Here is an 18177-nt window from a genome sequence, read left to right as displayed (position 1 = left end):
AATACTAGATTGTGGAGCATGTTTAGATTTGTGTCTAGGATTGTACAGGAAAAATATAACTTTTAAATCAAAATATATATATATATATATATATATATATATATATATATTTTACTCATATAACTTTTGTTTGATACAACTTTTTACGTAAAAACAAGCACTTATAATTAGTTTATAATTTCTATTAAAAAAAAATAGTTTATAATTGTTTTTTTTTTTAGGGTTAATAACTTTTTTTGGTAGTTTTAATGTTTTTATTTTTTTCTTCCTAGATTTTAAAAAAGACAAATTTAATATATCAAATTTTGGAAAAGACCGAATCATCACCTCCATTAATTTTCGTCCATCACAATTAACAGCAGGGGGTGGCCGGCTACCCTTAGTTTGACCTTAGAGGTGATTGAGCCACTCCCAAGGCCAGCTGAGGAGTTGGTTCGATCACCCCCAAGGGCTAAAAAAAGGTGGCCGAAACCACCCCAAAGGCCCTTGCCACCCCCATAGGCCATGGGGGTAGCTTTGGCCACCCCCTGCGACCCCTTTGGGGGTGGCAGAACCACCCCTAAGGCCAAAGGGATGAAAGAAAATTGATAAAGGTGGTGATTAGGTCTTTTTCAAAAAATCTGAAATATTAGATTTGTCTTTTTTTTAAAACCTAAGGTAAAAAAATAAAAACGTTAAAATCCAAATACCAAAATAGTTATTAACCCTTTTTTAATATATATATATATATATATTTTTTCTTCAAATTGATGGCTTTTGGCTACTTAACAGAGGTAGTCGAGTCACTGAGGGGTGGTTCAATGGCGATTGTAATTTTTTTTTTTTTAACCTTTTTCTTATTTGTTTAATACGAAAAGACGGACATAAAAATCTTGAATTTAGAATTAATTGACCTAAACATCTATTAAATTAAAAATTGATATCTTAAACTAAAAGTCAAAATTAGTAAAAGCACCGTTAAAAACTTAAATAGAGTCCCAACCTAATTTCACTGTTAAATAAAAATTATAAAGAAATTAAAGAAGTGGATGAGATTGACTTTGATCCTCACAGTTGTCCCTACCGACGTGCTTGGCACAAAGTCAAATTGCAAGTGACATATAATGATTAAAAATTAAATTATAATATCTAGAATTTGGTAATACTGATTAAGTTGATAACCTAATCACAAGAGGCATCTCTTTCTTCTCTTTCCTTTCTTTTTTTTTTTTCTTAAATATATAGATACCTAAAGAGGCAGTCATATAAAAAAGAAACCCAATCGAGCAAAAGAAATTATATATATATATATATATATATATATATATATATAAATTGTCAAAATAGAAGGAACAATAGGCATTAATTGGTTTAGTAAATAAAAAGGATTGCACTTCATTAATTGGTTTAATAAATAAAGGACTTGAAATTTGAAACTCACCGACACCCTCACACCCATAAAGGGAAGTCATAATAAATACAGTTGGGGAGATCGAATTGACAAGCTATAAAAGGGCGGCCACCCCCCTTCCCGGCTTGAAGATAAGGATTATTTATTAAAAAGATGATATTATTAATTAAAATTGCATATAATATTTTTATGAGGACAGAAATTTCTTTTAAATTATTCTGAAAAAAATATTAACCAACTTAATTAATGTGCGTTTTAAATATTTAGAGACACTTGACACAATTTTAAATAGATTTAAAGATATTTCCTTCAAACTAATTTGAAAAAAATTTCTATCATTTTTATGGAGTTCTTGCATTTATGTCGATAAAAAACTTTGAATTATATATATATATATATATTTTCATGTCCACAAAATGGAAGGAGGAGGAGGAAACTAGCTCAATCGACGTGGTTCACAGTCGATTAAGCTACCCTTTATAGACAATTTTGAATTAAATACTAAAGTCTCTTTAAAACTAAAGTCTCTTTGAATTAATTAAATAGTTTATCACAACTAACCATTTGTAATCTGAATTCATATTTGTAATCTGATTTTATATTTGTAATCTCTATGTTATCTCTTATAACAGTTTTATCTATATATACAAAGTCTTAACCATAATTGATGGTAAGGCAATATAACGCTAAAGTTATCAATTTATCACAATTAATGCTAATGCTATCCTTATCTTCACTTAAATGTGTGTTTGAATTCTTGATAATATGGAGAGAGTTATCAACTGTTATCAATTGATAACTCTAATGTATGAAAAATAATAAGAGCATGTTTGAAATTGTATTTGAAAAATAAAGTTTTTAAGTTAAAAGGTGTTTTTTTTTTTTTTTTTTTTTGCAAAAACTTTATTTTTAATATTTTGTCAAAAATGCATTTTGATGATTTAAAAAAAAAAAAAAAAAAAAACTTATGAAAATTTTTACTGTCGTATTTTGTAGCTTTTTAAATATTAAAAATATTTTTTAAATTCTCAATCACAATTTTAAACATGCCCTAATTGAATGCTTCTTTGCTTGCCGTGCGGGCTATGTCTTAATGAGTGTTCAACCTCAAATTGAAAGAAAAGTAGACTCCAGAGTACGACTCTGAATTTACTTAAATACTCACATAAATACTCGCATAAATACTCACAGATTGTCAATCCGTGGAAATGAGTGTAAATCATATCTACTTAAAATAATAAAACACAAGAAGGAGTCGGATAGCGAGCCATGTTAAGAGAGAAGTTAATCCCGCGGTCCATAATTTAACAAAGAATGCTCTCTTCAACTTAGTGGATAGAGTATCGAGGGAGGAATGTCTTGATTGTATCTTTTTTATTGGTTCTTTAGAGCAACTTGCTCTTGTTCCTTAGAGGTTTTATTAAACTCTATTTTTAATGATATACAAGGTAATATTGTTTTGCAAAAAAATAAAAAATAAAAAATAAAAAATAAAAAAAATATAACTTCACTTTAAACCCTTGAATTACCATGCGATTTGACAAGCATTCCAAACTTTAAAACTTTTAAATTTGAACTCTTGAACTTTCAATTAAAGTCAATTTGAATTGAACCCCTCCATCATATTTTAAACGTTAAAAATGAGACAATGACGTTTATACCCTTGAATTTTTTATAGAATTTTAAATTTATCCTTAATTTTAAATTTAAAAACAAAAATTATTGATATTTTGGTTTTTTTTAGGTACTGTCGTTAAAATAAAGTTACTAAAAAAAAAAGTGTAAATCATAACGAAGAAGAAAATACTATTACCCACCTTTTTTTTTGACATGTCCGCACAAGAGGAGGGAGGGAGATTTGAACTAGTGACCTCCACTTCATTAAGTGTGGTCCCAGCCGATTGAGCTACATCTTGAAAACTCATTACCCACTTTTAATTTATTATCTTTGTTGTAATTTGGAGTCGCAATGTCTCGCTTTTACCCTTAAAAAAAAAGAAAAAGAAAAAAAAAAAAAGACAAAAATACCTTAAAAAAAAATAATAATAATGATAATAATAAAAACTTGTGACTCATGGCGCGACTATGGTTGTTTTTTTTCTTGTTCTTTTTTCGATTTTTAAGAAGGACGTTGGAACATAATATTAGATCAGAAACTATATCAACCAAATTAAAAAGATTGAAAAACATTATAAATGAAAAGACAGATTAAGGGAGATAATTTTAAATTAAATGGTTAATATTTTGTCATATAAATATTAATCACTTGTAAAATATGGGTAAATACTCAAATGAAAATGCTGAGACAGAAAAAGTACGTAGTAATTGTCGATGTGACAAAATATTGATAAATTTCAATGTAATAAAATAATTTCAGTATTTCAAGTTTGACGACGGATCCAATCGATGACAAATGGGTCGATCCATGGAAACCGCACTTACCGAATACGTGGGATTTTGGTTACAGGTAAACCAATCCCAACCAAGCAAGACCTTTCTCGGACAACCCTATTCCCCATTTTGCCACCCAGAGCTTCACTGATCCGAAGCTGTGCAAAGAGGTACCTGATATTCTTCTTGTTTAATTTTTTAGGTTTCAAAATTTCATTGTTGTATTTATTTATTTATTTTTCATTCACTTGCTTATGGTTCTTGGTTGGTTAGGAATTCGTTGCTTTTCCTCATTATGTTTTCTGGGCATCCAAACACGAGCATAAGTGTTTAATCATATTTTCAATCGAGGACCAACTTGTAAATTTACTGAGAATCCATATTTTGATGAAGTGATTGGCTAGACTGTGAACTATTTCTTAATTCCTTTTCGTCGTGGCCTGTTTGGCTGCTGAGAAATTGAGGGAATATAACGGAAACTATAGTTCTCTTAGAACATATTTGGGATTGTGTTTGAAAAATAGAGTTCTTAAGCTTAAAAGCTTTTTGGCAAAAAATGAAGCTTAATGTGAATGGCAAAAATTAAGCTTAAAAATGAAGTTTTTGCTAAAAAACGCAATTTCAAACATGCCCTTAATGTAAATGACAAAAGTTTCTCCTTTTCCCGGAAACCAAGCATCAAATATAAAAGTAAAAATCTTCTATATATATATATATATATATATATATATATTAATTTTATTTAATTTAAGGACATTTTGGTATTTTCACACATCTAACATGGAGTATAAAATGAGTAATGCTAAAGGTAAACTCATGTAATTCCAAAATTGACGTGACTTTTACAAATATTATTGAATTTGTGATAACTCACTATTAAATTTTGATCTAATGGTAATTTTAAAAGTTACGTCAAATTTGAGGTGACACAAGGGGGACATGGGGTGACGTTTAGCATCATTACTTGTATAAAATAGACCTTTTACAGACCAAAACCTATCGGCAAGTGGTGAAGTCAAAGGGCTAATAGTTTTTGGGGTCGATTGCAATTTTTTTTTATTTATTTTTGGTTTGGGGGACATTGCAAAGTGTAGTTCACTAATTTTTCACTATCGTTCTCATTTTCTCAACTGGGTTATTTGCTCTCTAATCAATGGTCACAGACTTAGACAGATTGCACACTTTCATGAATAAGATAAAGAGGAGAGCTACACATCCTAAATTTCTTCTTAAAAGTTGTTTCCTAAATGATGTGTCACCATCTCATGAAATTTATTATTTTGGAAAGTGTGTTACTAACTCATGGGATGGTGACACATCATTTGGGAACCAACTTTTGGGAAGAAAATTTGGGATGTTTAGCATTTTCCCAAGACAAAATTGTAATAGCTTAAATTGTTCCTTGAAACATGGGTTGGCTAATGTTGCCGATCATGTAGAAACATCAGCATGAACAGGAAAGCAACTCAAAACATTGAAACATTATCCAATCTTTTCCAAAGAAATTTCTTGAACAATGAGTGAAAGTGATACTTTTGCACTATGCAAGAGGGTACCATAAACATCTTGTTTTACGGACAGCAGTACTAAATTATATATGGATTGGCGATAAGGCAAATGTTGCTTAGGAAAATATGAAAGATTTTACAATGAAAACACAAGAGATATAGTGTATACTTTTAGATTTTGTCTGCAGTAGTATCAGGAACAATAAAGGAATCTACCTGTAAAATTTAAAATTGATTAGGTAGGGTAAAATCTGTGTCCTATATAGATGCATGAGTCAATGTCCTTTCTTGTATACTTCCCCTGTATTATTATTCCTCTTTCTAAAATCTCATACTGGTCCAAGAACATTAAAAAATGTTCTCATATTAGGTGAGCTGGTTTTTTTGCTTTTGACTTAGTCGCTACTTTTTGGCCTTATCTCATGCAGTTAACTCCATTTTGGGTTACCAACTACTAACTACTCCCCCTCATGCATTAAGGGCCTGCTAACTACTCCCCCTAGTGGATAAGATGCACTAGTAACTAGTAAGCTTTGTGTTAGCCAGGGAGCTAACTTTTTCTGATATCCAGTATTATATTATATTAAAATAACATATTAGGAATTTGTATAGGTGTATACTTTCTATGTATCGGGGTTGCGCCTTTGTGCTTTTAATGAAATTTACTAAAACATATTAGGCATCATAAATTGAAAATTAAGAATTATTTTCGATGAGCAATAGAAGATTGGCACTTCTGCCTATTGCAATAAATCATGATTCAAAATTTTTATGTACTGGTGTGGACCAGGTAATGATACCAGTAGTGGTGGTGATGCATTGGCAATGGCGACGGGTATGGTGGTGTTAATGGAGAGTCAGTGTTGATGTCAGGGGTATGCGTGGTTGTATTGGCTGGGCCATTGATGTTAGTAGTTGCAGAAACTAATGTGCATGGGAAGGAGGTATGTAGAGTATGTCATAATATATCTCACACTATCAATTGGGTGCTAAACTCGTGTTACAATGACACTATTGGACATCTCTAAGCATATGACATTTTGCAAGCATGTGCTTCATTCATTATTCCAGCTGCTCTTTAAATTGCAGGTGAGGAAATGGATGATAATTCCTCCATCAGCAATGATAGCTTGAGGGCTAACTGGACTCCATCCCAAGACAAGCATTTCATTGGCCTTTTGCTAGACCAAGTACACAGAGGGAATAAAACTGGCCATATATTTATCAAACAAGCATGGGCGGAGATGATTGCACAGTTTAATACACATCTTGGATTTAAGTATGGTACAGATGTTCTGAAAAACCGATACAAACGATTTAGGAAGCAATACAATGAGATAAAAACTCTTGTTGATCAAAGTGGGTTTAACTGGGATGAAACCCGACATATGGTAACAGCTGATGAGAACGTATGGGATGAGTTCGTCAAGGTAAAAGTTATATCTAAATCTTTCAAAACTGCATAAAAAATTTGAGTTGCAGTTGGTTACTTTTAACCTGCAGGCCCACCCTGATATGCTATCATACAGAGCAAGGGTTGTGCCACACTATAATGAGCTGTGCATAATATGTGGGCATGCAGTTGCCGATGGAAGATACAGTCTTTCATGTTTCGACATAGACTTTGACAATGAAGGTATGAAATGCAGAGTATTCATCAATTTGAAGTTTGGTGATTTTTATTAGTACTTGTTCCTACTTAATTTATATCCACAAACAGCAAGCAATTTAATTTCTAATTACTTTTTCTCAAAACTTTGTAGCAGAAACAACAAATGTTAAAACTCCACCTAGTGATGATCATTCAAAAATTGACTGGTCGCAGACCATGGACCAATTCTTTGTTGAACTAATGCTGGACCAGGTGCATAAAGGGAATAAAATTGGCCACACTTTTAAGAAGAAAGCTTGGGCAGGCATGGTCACATCATTTAATACTAAATTTGGCTTCCACTGTGGTGGGGTGGTGTTGAAAAATCGGTATAATATCTTGAGGAGGCATCACAGTAGCATAAAGATTCTGCTCACTCAAAACGGGTTTTGTTGGGATGAAACACAACAAAAAGTGGTAGCTGATGAGTTGCTCTGGAATAAGTATATCAAGGTACAAAGTTTTTTTCCCCCTCATGATCTAGGGTTTGTTGGGTTTGAATCCTCAACAATTTTGCTAGCAATCTTGGCAGCAAAATTGCTGGGATCTCAATCCGGGTTTGTCTGGTAAAAGTGTAAAACTTTTTAGATGTTTTTTGCTTTTTGGTTGTAATGTAACACGAAGGTGACAGTAGTTTTGAATGTTTTATGTGTTGAGTTATTTGTTAATGTTTTTTGCTTTGCTGAAAAGCAAAATCCTGTCCTAAAAGTGTTAGCCAAATGAGTCCCAAGTTTTTCAACAGATTCTGTGTCAACTAGCTTACTTCTTGTAAATACAGGCTCATCACAACTTTCGGATGTACAGAAATAAAGTAATGCCATATTATTCTGATATGCGCATCATATGCGGCGATGAAGCCACCACCATGAAAAATAATACACCATATTGCAAGTCACATCTTCAGGAGGAAACCCATGGGAAGAAGAATATGAATGGAAAAGCTTTGATTATCAGTGATACAGATTTAGCAGCAGATAATGCAGGTAAAGAAGCATTGCATTCATGTGGTGATAAGAAGAAGAACCACAAATCCAGAAAAAATTCAGGTGGTGACAAGAAGAAGCATCATTCAATTTCAGATGGTGATAAGAATATTGCAAGTGAACAACAGAAAAGGCTTCAACCTGAGATGTGTAAACAAACCTTTCAACAGTCAAAAAGAGCAAAAAGAATTCATGATGGTATGGCTGATGCTCTAAGGGAGATGGCAGCTGTGGTTACATCATTAACAAGGAAAACAAAGAAAGAGAGCTCTATTTTGATGGAGGGCGTGGTTGATGTGCTCCAGGCTATGCCGGACATGGATGACAATCTATTGCTGGATGCCTGTGACTTCTTGGAGGATGAGAAAAAAGGCAGGATGTTTTTAGCATTGGATGCCTCTCTACGAAAGAAGTGGTTAATGAGGAAGCTCCGTCAACAGTGATTATTTTTTGGTTTTTTCCTTCTTTCCTCCTCCCCATCACTATATATCATAATGCCAATTCACATTCAACATTATCTGGGTCATGCTAATCTCTGTTCATGAGATGTTAATCAATCTTGGATATAAATTACAAAAAGAAATAAAAAATGGGAGGCTGGATTGGAAAAAGTGTGTTTTGATCACTTTTAGGCTTTTTGGACTCTTAAAAGCGCTTTTAATTTTTTTTTTTATTAAACAGGTATTTTTTTCTTTAAACAGACTTTTTAAGTGTAAAACGCACTTTTCATGAACGAGATACGCAACAAAATTTAGTAAATATAACTATATAAGAGCAAGAGTAGTTCAATTCTCATTCTTTAATTAAAAATAAATTACAAACTGTAGCACTTCACTCGAATAAACAAAAAATAAATAATCCACAAAGGCAAAACCCTAAAATACTACCAAACTAAACATTTCAATACCCCCTTCATCAAGTAACCACAGTCACGGGATTGAGAGGGAAAAACTCTCTGGTGGCTACCCTCCGCATCCCCATCTCGTCTACCAGCACGGCCACTCTGTTCCTTATCCGATTCAACAGCGCCTCGCTCTGCTCAAGCTCATCCAAACCCATCTTCTCCACCGCAATGTCCAACGAAAACCCTTTGTTCTTCGTCTGTTTCAAGATCGCCTCGCTCTGCTCGAGCTCATCCAAGCCCATCTTCTCTACCGCCATGTCCAACTGAAACCCTCTGTTCTTCGTCCGTTTCAAGATCGCCTCGCTCTGCTCAACCTCCTCATCATCCAAACCCATCTTCTCTACCTCCGTGTCCAACTGAAACCCTTTCTTTCCCTCTCCCTCTTCCACATCTTTCAATCTTTCTTCGATGCCAAGGAAGCGCTCAATCACCGCGTCCGTGGATGGGTGGCCGAACGCGTAGGGCCTGTCGTGCGGAGAGAATACGACGATGGCGATGTTGGCACCGGAGGACGAGCAAAGTTGGGCAGCCTTGCTGAATAATCCGTTCCGGCGCTTCGAGAAGGTCACCAACCGACTCTGCTTCTTCTCTATTTTCTTGATGTCGATCTTCCTGCGCCCCGTACCTTGTGGCCTCGCCATATCTCTCGACTTTTATAGAAACTGATTCAAGAACCAGAAAGAGAAGAGAGCGAAAACTACGCTTCAGATTTTCTCTGGCGACTGTAATGTAGTTGGAAACAAGGAGACGTATATATATATATATAACCGTTGCCTCTTAGGGGTTTTGGTTTCCCAAATAAGATTTATGGCGGTGCCTTGCAAGTCAAGTTTTATGGTCTTCGTTGGGCCGATTGTTTTTAGAAACTTACAAGCCCATGAAAAACCCAAAATTTTTTTTTTACTTGGGTTTCCGGGTCGGTTCAAACCCGTATGCTTCGATTTAGGATCTTAGGCTTTTTTCATTTTGTGAAAAGCTTGGGACTCCATCTCTCTCCCGGAAGCCGACTCGCTGCTCTACTCAGCTTGCAGGAACTGCACCCGTTCAGGTAAAACTCTCACGCGCTTACTCTCTGTTTGGTTTCCGCGAAACTCCAGGAAAAGTTCGAGGAAAATAACCTAGAAACATGTGTGGGAAGTGCAAGATTTTGCAAATGGAAGAACAAAACTCAGTTCAAAAACCCTAAAGGGTTTAAGTGTTAGAAGGAATTTGATTTTCTTTCCTCTAATAGTTATAGAATTTACTTAACTTTAGGCCCCGTTTGTTTGGGTGTAAAACCTTTTTCAGAAAAAGTTTTCCCCAATCGGCGGAAAATGTTGGTTAAACCCTGAACCATTTTCCGCTAGTGTTCCTCGCCCCTAAACCCCAGAAAACACATACGAAGAAACAGCCTACTTTCCTCACTAGCGTAATCTGTCTCACTTCCTCCGCAGCCTCGTTCCCTGTCGCCATTGGAGTTCTCGGCACTCTCTCGCACCTCCTTCTCTCTTCCAGATCTGATATTTCTCCATTAAGTTTTGACAATCAAAGCTGTTTCAAGCTTCACACCGAAACAAACGGAGCATTACTTATAATTTTTTGTTTTTGGCTATATGTTGATTATTTTTAGATAAACGTGTTTGAGGAATGAAAATGGGACTAAAACAAATTAAGGAGTGTTAAGTTTATCAACTGGGTGATAGATGTAGATGGCCTTTGGGTCTTGAATGAGAGACTGTTGAGTTTTACCTTACCCCACTAATACACGTCTATTGTTTTGTGCATTGTTGTTTTATGGATTTTACTGTCTAATTGTGCTTACTTGTAGATAATTTGATGTTTTCCTGGCAGAAGATTTGTTGGTAGAGTTGGCTTTTGAGGTCATGGTGGGCTGGCAGAGACACGTTCAATTTGTGCTTCGTCGTGTTGGGAAAAGGGTGGAACATAGTTACAACGTATCTGCCAACTTTTCTTCGTATCGCTTGGAATCCTCTATTTCTCCATGTCAGTCTCCAATTTTCTTGGTGGAAACATTTTGCCATATACGAAATTTTATTAAGTAACCGATTTTAGAAGTGGAAAATGTTTAGATAGCATTTTTGTTTTCCTTGTTGGTTCTGTCATTCAAAACCAAGTTCTATGTTTGAAATGCCATTGTTGTTGTCATCTTAAAGATAATATTTATTTCAATGCCTTTATTTATAAAAAATAAAAAATAAATAAATAAATTCAATGCCTTTCAGTGTTTTTGTGTCTAATAGTAACGAATAACACTTGCTGCTTTTGCAGGTGAGTTACCTTATCTGCAGAGACTATGGAGACCGCCTCCTGCAAACATCTTGAGGCCTTTTTATCAATATATTCAACATATGGTACTGCTAACTTATCCTTTGTCATATATATATATTGAAAAAAAATGTACTGATATTAGTTCCTCACCTGTCCTCTAGTTTAGTTACGTTTTTCTTGGTTTTTATCCTATGTAGCTATGATACTTTAGCAGAGATTTTGTGCAGCATTTTAAACATGACATTTTCCAACAGAAATGGAAATATATTGTAAACCTTCTTTGGTGTCCAGAATTCAAATAAAATTTCATCACATTATAGATGCAGCAGACGTGGACTAAACATCTTTTAAATGTATTGATTTTTTTAATATGATGAAGTGCAAGTATAATGAATGATTGTAAAAAAGGAGGGATGGTGTAAGTACATATCTTGGAAGCGTTCATCTCAATTGGAGGATGAAACTCAACCTTTAAATCATGCTCATACAGTGTGTGTGTTTTGAAGCTTGATTTTTATCCTTCAATTTACATATATAAGTTAAAGTAGTTATAATCATCAAAATGTGCATTTCTAGACATTGTTTACTGTCATGATATTTTGTTTTGATAATCTTTTACTGATCCAGGGAATTTCCAGTTCAAGGAAGTTACTAGCAGGGTCTCCTGAAGAAGCAGCTGTCCCATCTCCGTTGACTCCTGTATTAGCATTAAATAGCGGAAAAAGTGAAGATCAGAACCAGAAAGCAGTCTCTAAGCCTTCAAAAGTTCAAGCTGTATTAAAGGGCATTAAGCAGGTATGAGATGCCTTAGCATGTGAGATGCACGTGTGTAGGGAATTTCCTAGGAACCAACTTCTAAAAGGAACATATGTACTTAGCATGTGAGACGCACATGTGTTTTTAATAGCATGTGTTTGTCACATGCTTTTTTAATATGTTAAAGGACTCAATGTCGCTTTTAGAGGCTGGTATTTCTGTTTGTAATCTGTAAGAATTACTTATAGAAGAAAAAAAAAAGGAATACAGTAATCTGTATGTAACACTACCAGTTTGAGAGGTCAAATGCTGTTAAAGCTCAATTGTATGATTCAGTTACCATAAGGTGCCTAAACATCTCCCAATCTATTATAATGAAAAGGGGTTTAAATAAGCTTGCTAAGATTTGATCATAAGATCTAGTCCGACTCCACTTAACCCTGTTACCACCTTTCCAAGGTCCAGGGGAACAACACGAGATATTCTCATATTGATACTCTGGACCTTCTTATCATTATTATTTTCGTCTTTTTTTCTTTTTGTACTTCTGTTATTCTAAGTATCCACAGGACAAAAGACATCCATTTTAAACAACCTCTGTGGATGGACAAATTTATTGAAGTGGAAGCGAAGCATACCATAATTTCATTATAGTCAGCTGCTAACTTTCCTAGAATTTGAAATTTTATATTTGGATCAATAAACAAACTTTAATTGCTTGAAAAACATTGTGTGTATAAATATATGCATATGTGTATATAATGCTATATTCTGTTGCACCTGAAGGGCATCTGTATAAGTTGTATATTTAATATTACAAACCACCATCCATGCGTTGCTTGTCCCCCTGATTAAATGCTGCTTTCAGAGTCCAAAGAAGGTTAACTTGGTTGCTGCATTAGTTCGTGGGATGCGAGTTGAAGATGCATTGTTGCAGTTGCAAGTGACAGTAAAGCGAGCTGCAAAAACTGTATATCAGGTAATACAAGCACTCTACATGTCAGTAATACCAATTAGGAAGGATCATGGTAGCTTTGATCATAAATACTCTCTTTTTTTGTGGGGGGGGAGGGGTGATGTTTAAATGTTTGAGAGCTTGCACTGTAATATGGCAAAGAAACTGGAGTGTGTATATATATCTCGGTGATCTGGTTCTAAACAGCCTTCTAGACTTCTAGACTGAACTAGTCTTTTTTTCTTTTCTTTTTTTTTTTTTTTTTTTTTTTTTTTTTTTTTTCATATTTAAGAGGAAGCTGATGTGCCATGCACTTTCTGGGAACAGATCCAGTGTGAATTTTTCTTCAAATTTGGTCTATATGATCTCATGCAAATAGTCGTTTATCATCACATACATGGTTTTGCAATTGGATCTGGAAATTACTTTAATCTTTTTAGTTTGTGCCTTAATGCTGGCTCATGTTCAAGACGTGTTCACAAAACCATGAAAGGAGGTTTCTTATTTTTTTTTTTCTCTCTTTGAACTTGCAGATTTACATTATGTAATAAGAGTGTGTTCTCTGCAGGTTATTCACTCAGCTCGAGCAAATGCAACACATAACCATGGGTTGGATCCAGATCGTCTCCTTGTTGGTAAATGATGAAAGTGAAGTTGCTGCATTCTTCCTCTTATTGTAATCCTGCTTATCCCTGCATTCTCTCTTTCCATACAGCCGAGGCATTTCTTGGAAAAGGGCTCTACAAAAAGAGAGTTTCCTACCATTCTAAAGGAAGATGCGGAGTCAAAATGAGACCGGAGTGCCGACTAACGGTTGTAGTAAGGGAGATGACCGCGGAAGAGGAGGCGGAGATAGCCAGACTTAGAGTCCATAATTTCCGCAAGCTCTCCAAGCGAGAGAGGCGGCTTGTACCTCATAAGCTTATCGAGACGACTCCGGTCTGGAATCGCAAGGGCTATGGCCTTCAGTCCTGAACCAACTAGTATGGCTGCACAAGCCAGCTTCTCTTTCCATGCCTCACAAAATGTAATAGAATGTTCTGTAGAAGCGTCGAGAGATCTCTTCCCATGTCTTAAATTTCACTATAATTTTTCTTGTAGAAATGTTGGGGCAACCTTTTTTTGAATTTCCCCATAGCACTTTCAAACATTTTTATTTGAATTGTCTTTTTCCGATAATAAAATTTTAAATTGGATTACTTCTTAGTCTTTTACTACCTTTTTCTTTTTATCCTATTTAATAATTAGATTTTTTGTTTTATAATCCCTTAATCTAAAGGTTGATTTTTATTGTCACCCAACATGAGTTGGCCAAACCCTCAATTTTTTTTTTTTTTTTAGGGTTTGGCCGCCAACCGTTGGGCCTTTGGGGTGGTTCGGCCACCCCAGCGTATTTTCTTATTTGTTTTTGTTTTTGTTTTTTTTCAAATAAAATAAAATATGAAGTGGCACTCTAAAACTTAGGTACGTGCCCACGTATAAAGGTGATGGGGCATTTCATTAAAAAATTTAACTAAATTTTAACAGAGGTATCAAGTGGTTTTATTGGCTTACTATAGGTACAATTTGTGATATTTTTAAAAAATTAGGTGGCGTTTTGATTTTGGTGCAAATTGTACTTAAATAGTATTTAATCCTAAATAATATTATTATTTTTGTTTACTGCTTTTGATTTTGTGTGGGGGAGATTGGGCCACCTATTTCTCTCTCCCGGCCGCCAAAAGTCAAACTGGTCAAAGCCTGAGAAAGTTCCCAAAACGTGGGCCTCCAAATTGGAAACTGCCAACTTGGCAACATGCAGTTAACCATGGTTCGTGCCCACCACGCAACTTAACTCACCATATACCCTTACGCTTGGTCCCCAAGAAACGGTAGTACCTATAAAAAAAAAAAAGTAGTACAACACGCTTTACTTATCGTCAACAAATTCTTTTATTCTAGAAAGTTACTAAAATATCCGCACCCCCTGCAATACAAAATACAATAAATTTAAGGACAATTACGTCAATTCCTTAAAACTCTTTACTGGAAATATCGTGAACAAGCGTCTACCAGCGAAGTCGGGGTGTGCCAGAGTTGAAAAACGTCCTTCTCTTCCCCATTCATAAATAATAGGCTAACCCACCAAACTAACCATAGTTAACTTGCACGTATATATTAACCCCAACGCTCTTGGCGTGACCCACGGGTAACCACACAACATACAGAAATCTGTCTTAAACCCTTTCACCAAGTCAAAACCCAGAAATTGAAACCCTTTTTTTTTCTTTCTCAATCTTCTGCCAAGACCTCTCAAACAATCAGAGCAGCGGTGGTCGCGATGATGCGTCAAGGTGGGTCCAGGCTCGCCGGGTCTACGGCGGCCGCGTTAGGCGCACGCCTCTTCTTCCACTCCGCCACCTCCGGTGCTTCCGCCCGTGGCTTGGCCAACGGGAAATCTGTTTTGGCCGGAATCATGAACGGCAACGCGACCAGCGGGTCGGGAAAGAGTTGGATCGTCGGCGTCCGGAACTTGAGCGCGGTGGCGCAGCAGCAGCAGCAGCAGGTGGAGAATGGTAAGCCAAGTGTTGCCGTTACTGCTGAGAACGCGAAGGAGAAGAAGGAGATTGTGAGTTACTGGGGCGTGCCGTCGGGGAAGGTTGTGAAAAAGGATGGCACCGAATGGAGGTGGACCTGCTTTAGGGTACGTAGCTATTGGGAATCTCTGGAATATTATACATATTTTTAAATAAAATATTATAAGAACGAATTTCTGTTAAAGGATTTATAATTTTTTTTTTTGGTAATTATTTTAAAATTTGATTTGTGTTGGAAATTAATGATTTATGTTATGGTTTGTATATTGACGATGGAATTAGCCATGGGAGGCGTACCAAGCTGATCTTTCGATAGATCTGAATAAGCACCACGTACCTGCGACGTTTATGGACAAATTGGCTTATTGGACCGTCAAATCCCTCAGATGGCCCACCGACTTATTCTTTCAGGTTCTTATTTCTTTTTCTTTTTATATTATTTAATCGGACGGCCTCTTTTCTTGCAAATTATTTCAGATTTTGTCTCCACCCGATTAAAGAGCATGTCTTATTTATTATATGTCTTTGATTAAAATGTTTTAATATTTTTTATTTTTTCAAGTTTTTTTGTCGAGGACAATTGTTAAGTTTTTAAGTTGTTGGATGGTGATTATCTTATTGGGATGGATGGTTGAGGTTCAATGGATTTTTTTATTTTTTTTTCCTCATGTAATTAAAATTAATATAATTTGTGTTTGTGTTTGGCAAACCATTCTTATTTTTTGTAATACAAATGAGAATTAATTGATGTGATATAAAGATGAAAAAGAGTTTTATATTTTTTGTGAGAAAAAAAAAATGATTGATGTGATATAAATGTGAAACGAGTTTTGAATTTTTTGTGAGAAAATTGTTTGGATTGTCGAACGGGCTTAATAGTATATCATTGGCTTAGAGTTTGTTTGGGTGAGCGTTTGAGGAGTTTAAAAGTGCGTTTAATACTTAAAAAATCCGTTTGAACAAAAAAGTAATAGTTTAGTAAAAAAAATTGAAAGCCCTTTTAATGGTTCAAAAGCCAAAAACTTTATAATAAAGCTTATGCCATAAAATATTTTTTATTTAAAAGCTCTATTTCTTAAACGTAATCTCAAATATGCTCTTATAAAAAATTTAGAAAGAACATGTTAGCAGTTATTACATAATGAGGAAGTTGTGAAACTATTGTTGGCTTCCAATGAATTTGGAAACAAAGTCAGCCATGCTTTCCTGTGTCATTTTGGGCGCATAATTTGCATATTCCCATGTGTTTTTTATGTTTGAAATTCCCTTGGATAGATTAATTAAATTTCCTTCTTCTATGTGTTTGCATATATGTTACAGAGGCGATATGGCTGCCGGGCAATGATGCTAGAAACTGTAGCTGCTGTTCCAGGCATGGTGGGTGGCTTGCTGCTGCACTGCAAGTCACTGAGGCGCTTCGAGCACAGCGGCGGGTGGATCAAAGCCCTGCTGGAAGAAGCTGAGAATGAGCGTATGCATCTCATGACCTTCATGGAGGTATCTAATCCCAGGTGGTACGAGCGCGCTCTTGTGTTTACTGTCCAAGGTGTTTTCTTCAATGCTTACTTCTTAGGCTATATGATATCTCCGAAATTCGCTCACCGTGTGGTGGGTTACCTCGAGGAGGAGGCAATACACTCTTACACCGAGTTCCTCAAGGAACTCGACAAGGGCACCATTGAGAATGTGCCGGCTCCGGCCATTGCCATCGATTACTGGCAGCTGCCCGCGAACTCAACCTTACGTGACGTTGTCATGGTTGTGAGAGCGGATGAGGCTCACCACCGCGATGTCAACCACTTTGCATCTGTAAGTATAAAATGATCTCATTGCTTGTTGCAGGTTTTCCCCCTTTAGCTCTTCTGTATGTTTATGGTCTTTTTTTGTTGCAAATGTTGAATTGCAGGACATACATTATCAAGGACGTGAGTTGAGGGAGTCTCCTGCTCCAGTTGGTTATCACTGAGAAGCCTATAATTTTGGGTGATTACATGAAAAAAAGGAGAAAGCATGAGAATTTCTTGACATGAAACAAGTGTTTTTTTTAGAAGTGATGATGGTATCTGGCATCTACATATGGTCTGCTATCAATTTGATTTTGTTGTAAATACATTATGGAGTTACTTGGGTGTGAACATCTCCCTTTTTCACTATGGTTGTAGACTTATATATGTCAATTAAGGTTGAACATGGTACCTTCCTCATATTTGTAGACAGAAAACTAATAACTATTTGTAATTCTAAAGGTAATATTGCTAAATGAAAGAGTTTGTGAAAAACGAAAGTGATAAAGATGATTAAAAATTAAAAGAAAACAAAGAGTTTAGGTTACAAATTAAGGATAGGGCGCAAAAGGTAAAGGCATGTTTAAAATCTCTAAAGCTGTTATTTGGCCAAATATAATAATGTTTTCTACTGTCTAAAGTTAATGGCTAAAAATTCGAAGGAGTTGGTTCAAGTGGTAAGAGTCTTGGTCTTGGTGGCATTTCATCAGGTTTAAGGTTGAATTCCATTGAGTGCAAATAATTTCTTGAGGCCATTTTGTTGATGAAGTCGGAGTATTACCCGATCTGTGTAGAAGGAGTGCTTTACATGAATCCGATGTTTACTCGACGTGAGTGGGTATGCAAAGTATCATTGCCTTGGAGGGGTTCCTTACCCTAAAAAAAAAAAAAAAATTAAAAAAAAAAAAAAAAGAGTTATGGCTAAATTCTCTTACTTTTCCCATAAAGGCCAAATCTCTGAAGTAATTGCAAAATATACTCAAATATGCCTAGCTTTCTAAGCAAGATGGG

General features: G+C 35.5%; 4 protein-coding genes across 6 annotated transcripts; 3 read left to right on the top strand and 1 right to left on the bottom strand.

The window, feature by feature from the left end:
- The first annotated feature begins 6157 nt into the window (after positions 1-6157).
- On the top strand, positions 6158-8437 carry LOC132191447 (L10-interacting MYB domain-containing protein-like). The gene is made up of 5 exons (XM_059606463.2): positions 6158-6233; positions 6379-6719; positions 6793-6925; positions 7056-7393; positions 7719-8437. Exons 2-5 carry the CDS (start codon positions 6387-6389, stop codon positions 8364-8366), a joined length of 1452 nt encoding a protein of 483 aa, XP_059462446.2. The 5' UTR covers positions 6158-6233; positions 6379-6386; the 3' UTR covers positions 8367-8437.
- Positions 8438-8661: 224 nt separating this feature from the next.
- Positions 8662-9536, bottom strand: LOC132191446 (uncharacterized). The gene has a single exon (XM_059606462.2). It carries the CDS (start codon positions 9466-9468, stop codon positions 8839-8841), a length of 630 nt encoding a protein of 209 aa, XP_059462445.2. The 5' UTR covers positions 9469-9536; the 3' UTR covers positions 8662-8838.
- A 252-nt stretch (positions 9537-9788) lies between these two features.
- LOC132191445 (uncharacterized) lies at positions 9789-14005 on the top strand. 3 transcript variants are annotated; one of them, XM_059606461.1, is made up of 7 exons: positions 9789-9875; positions 10661-10810; positions 11096-11178; positions 11723-11890; positions 12720-12830; positions 13375-13441; positions 13522-14005. In XM_059606461.1, the coding sequence occupies exons 2-7, from the start codon at positions 10690-10692 to the stop codon at positions 13779-13781; spliced, it is 810 nt and encodes a 269-aa protein (XP_059462444.1). In that variant the 5' UTR covers positions 9789-9875; positions 10661-10689; the 3' UTR covers positions 13782-14005. The 3 variants fall into 3 exon arrangements, with proteins under 3 accessions (XP_059462444.1, XP_059462442.1, XP_059462443.1); XM_059606459.1 differs by having other exon boundaries at positions 10658-10810; XM_059606460.1 differs by having other exon boundaries at positions 10635-10810.
- A 1001-nt stretch (positions 14006-15006) lies between these two features.
- On the top strand, positions 15007-17641 carry LOC132191444 (ubiquinol oxidase 2, mitochondrial-like). Its single transcript, XM_059606458.2, has 4 exons — positions 15007-15489; positions 15665-15793; positions 16703-17191; positions 17289-17641. The coding sequence occupies exons 1-4, from the start codon at positions 15127-15129 to the stop codon at positions 17346-17348; spliced, it is 1041 nt and encodes a 346-aa protein (XP_059462441.1). The 5' UTR covers positions 15007-15126; the 3' UTR covers positions 17349-17641.
- Positions 17642-18177: the final 536 nt, after the last annotated feature.

The sequence above is a fragment of the Corylus avellana genome, chromosome 10 (genome assembly GCF_965113065.1).
Source record: "Corylus avellana chromosome 10, dhCorAvel1.hap1.2, whole genome shotgun sequence".
NCBI lineage: Eukaryota > Viridiplantae > Streptophyta > Magnoliopsida > Fagales > Betulaceae > Corylus > Corylus avellana.
This window is presented reverse-complemented; position numbering and strand designations above follow the sequence as displayed.

What these genes read in the sequence shown, in the direction of transcription:
- LOC132191447 (XM_059606463.2), top strand. Translation starts at nt 6,387, where the DNA reads ATGGATGATAATTCCTCCATCAGCAATGATAGCTTGAGGGCTAACTGG. An exon ending in TATGGGATGAGTTCGTCAAG is followed by an intron (nt 6,720 to 6,792) that starts GTAAAAGTTATA and finishes TTTAACCTGCAG; the next exon opens with GCCCACCCTGATATGCTATC. An exon ending in TCTGGAATAAGTATATCAAG is followed by an intron (nt 7,394 to 7,718) that starts GTACAAAGTTTT and finishes TTGTAAATACAG; the next exon opens with GCTCATCACAACTTTCGGAT.
- LOC132191446 (XM_059606462.2), bottom strand. Translation starts at nt 9,468, where the DNA reads ATGGCGAGGCCACAAGGTACGGGGCGCAGGAAGATCGACATCAAGAAA.
- LOC132191444 (XM_059606458.2), top strand. Translation starts at nt 15,127, where the DNA reads ATGATGCGTCAAGGTGGGTCCAGGCTCGCCGGGTCTACGGCGGCCGCG. An exon ending in GGAGGTGGACCTGCTTTAGG is followed by an intron (nt 15,490 to 15,664) that starts GTACGTAGCTAT and finishes CGATGGAATTAG; the next exon opens with CCATGGGAGGCGTACCAAGC. An exon ending in CCACCGACTTATTCTTTCAG is followed by an intron (nt 15,794 to 16,702) that starts GTTCTTATTTCT and finishes TATATGTTACAG; the next exon opens with AGGCGATATGGCTGCCGGGC.
- LOC132191445 (XM_059606461.1), top strand. Translation starts at nt 10,690, where the DNA reads ATGGTGGGCTGGCAGAGACACGTTCAATTTGTGCTTCGTCGTGTTGGG. An exon ending in ATCAATATATTCAACATATG is followed by an intron (nt 11,179 to 11,722) that starts GTACTGCTAACT and finishes TTACTGATCCAG; the next exon opens with GGAATTTCCAGTTCAAGGAA. An exon ending in TATTAAAGGGCATTAAGCAG is followed by an intron (nt 11,891 to 12,719) that starts GTATGAGATGCC and finishes TGCTGCTTTCAG; the next exon opens with AGTCCAAAGAAGGTTAACTT.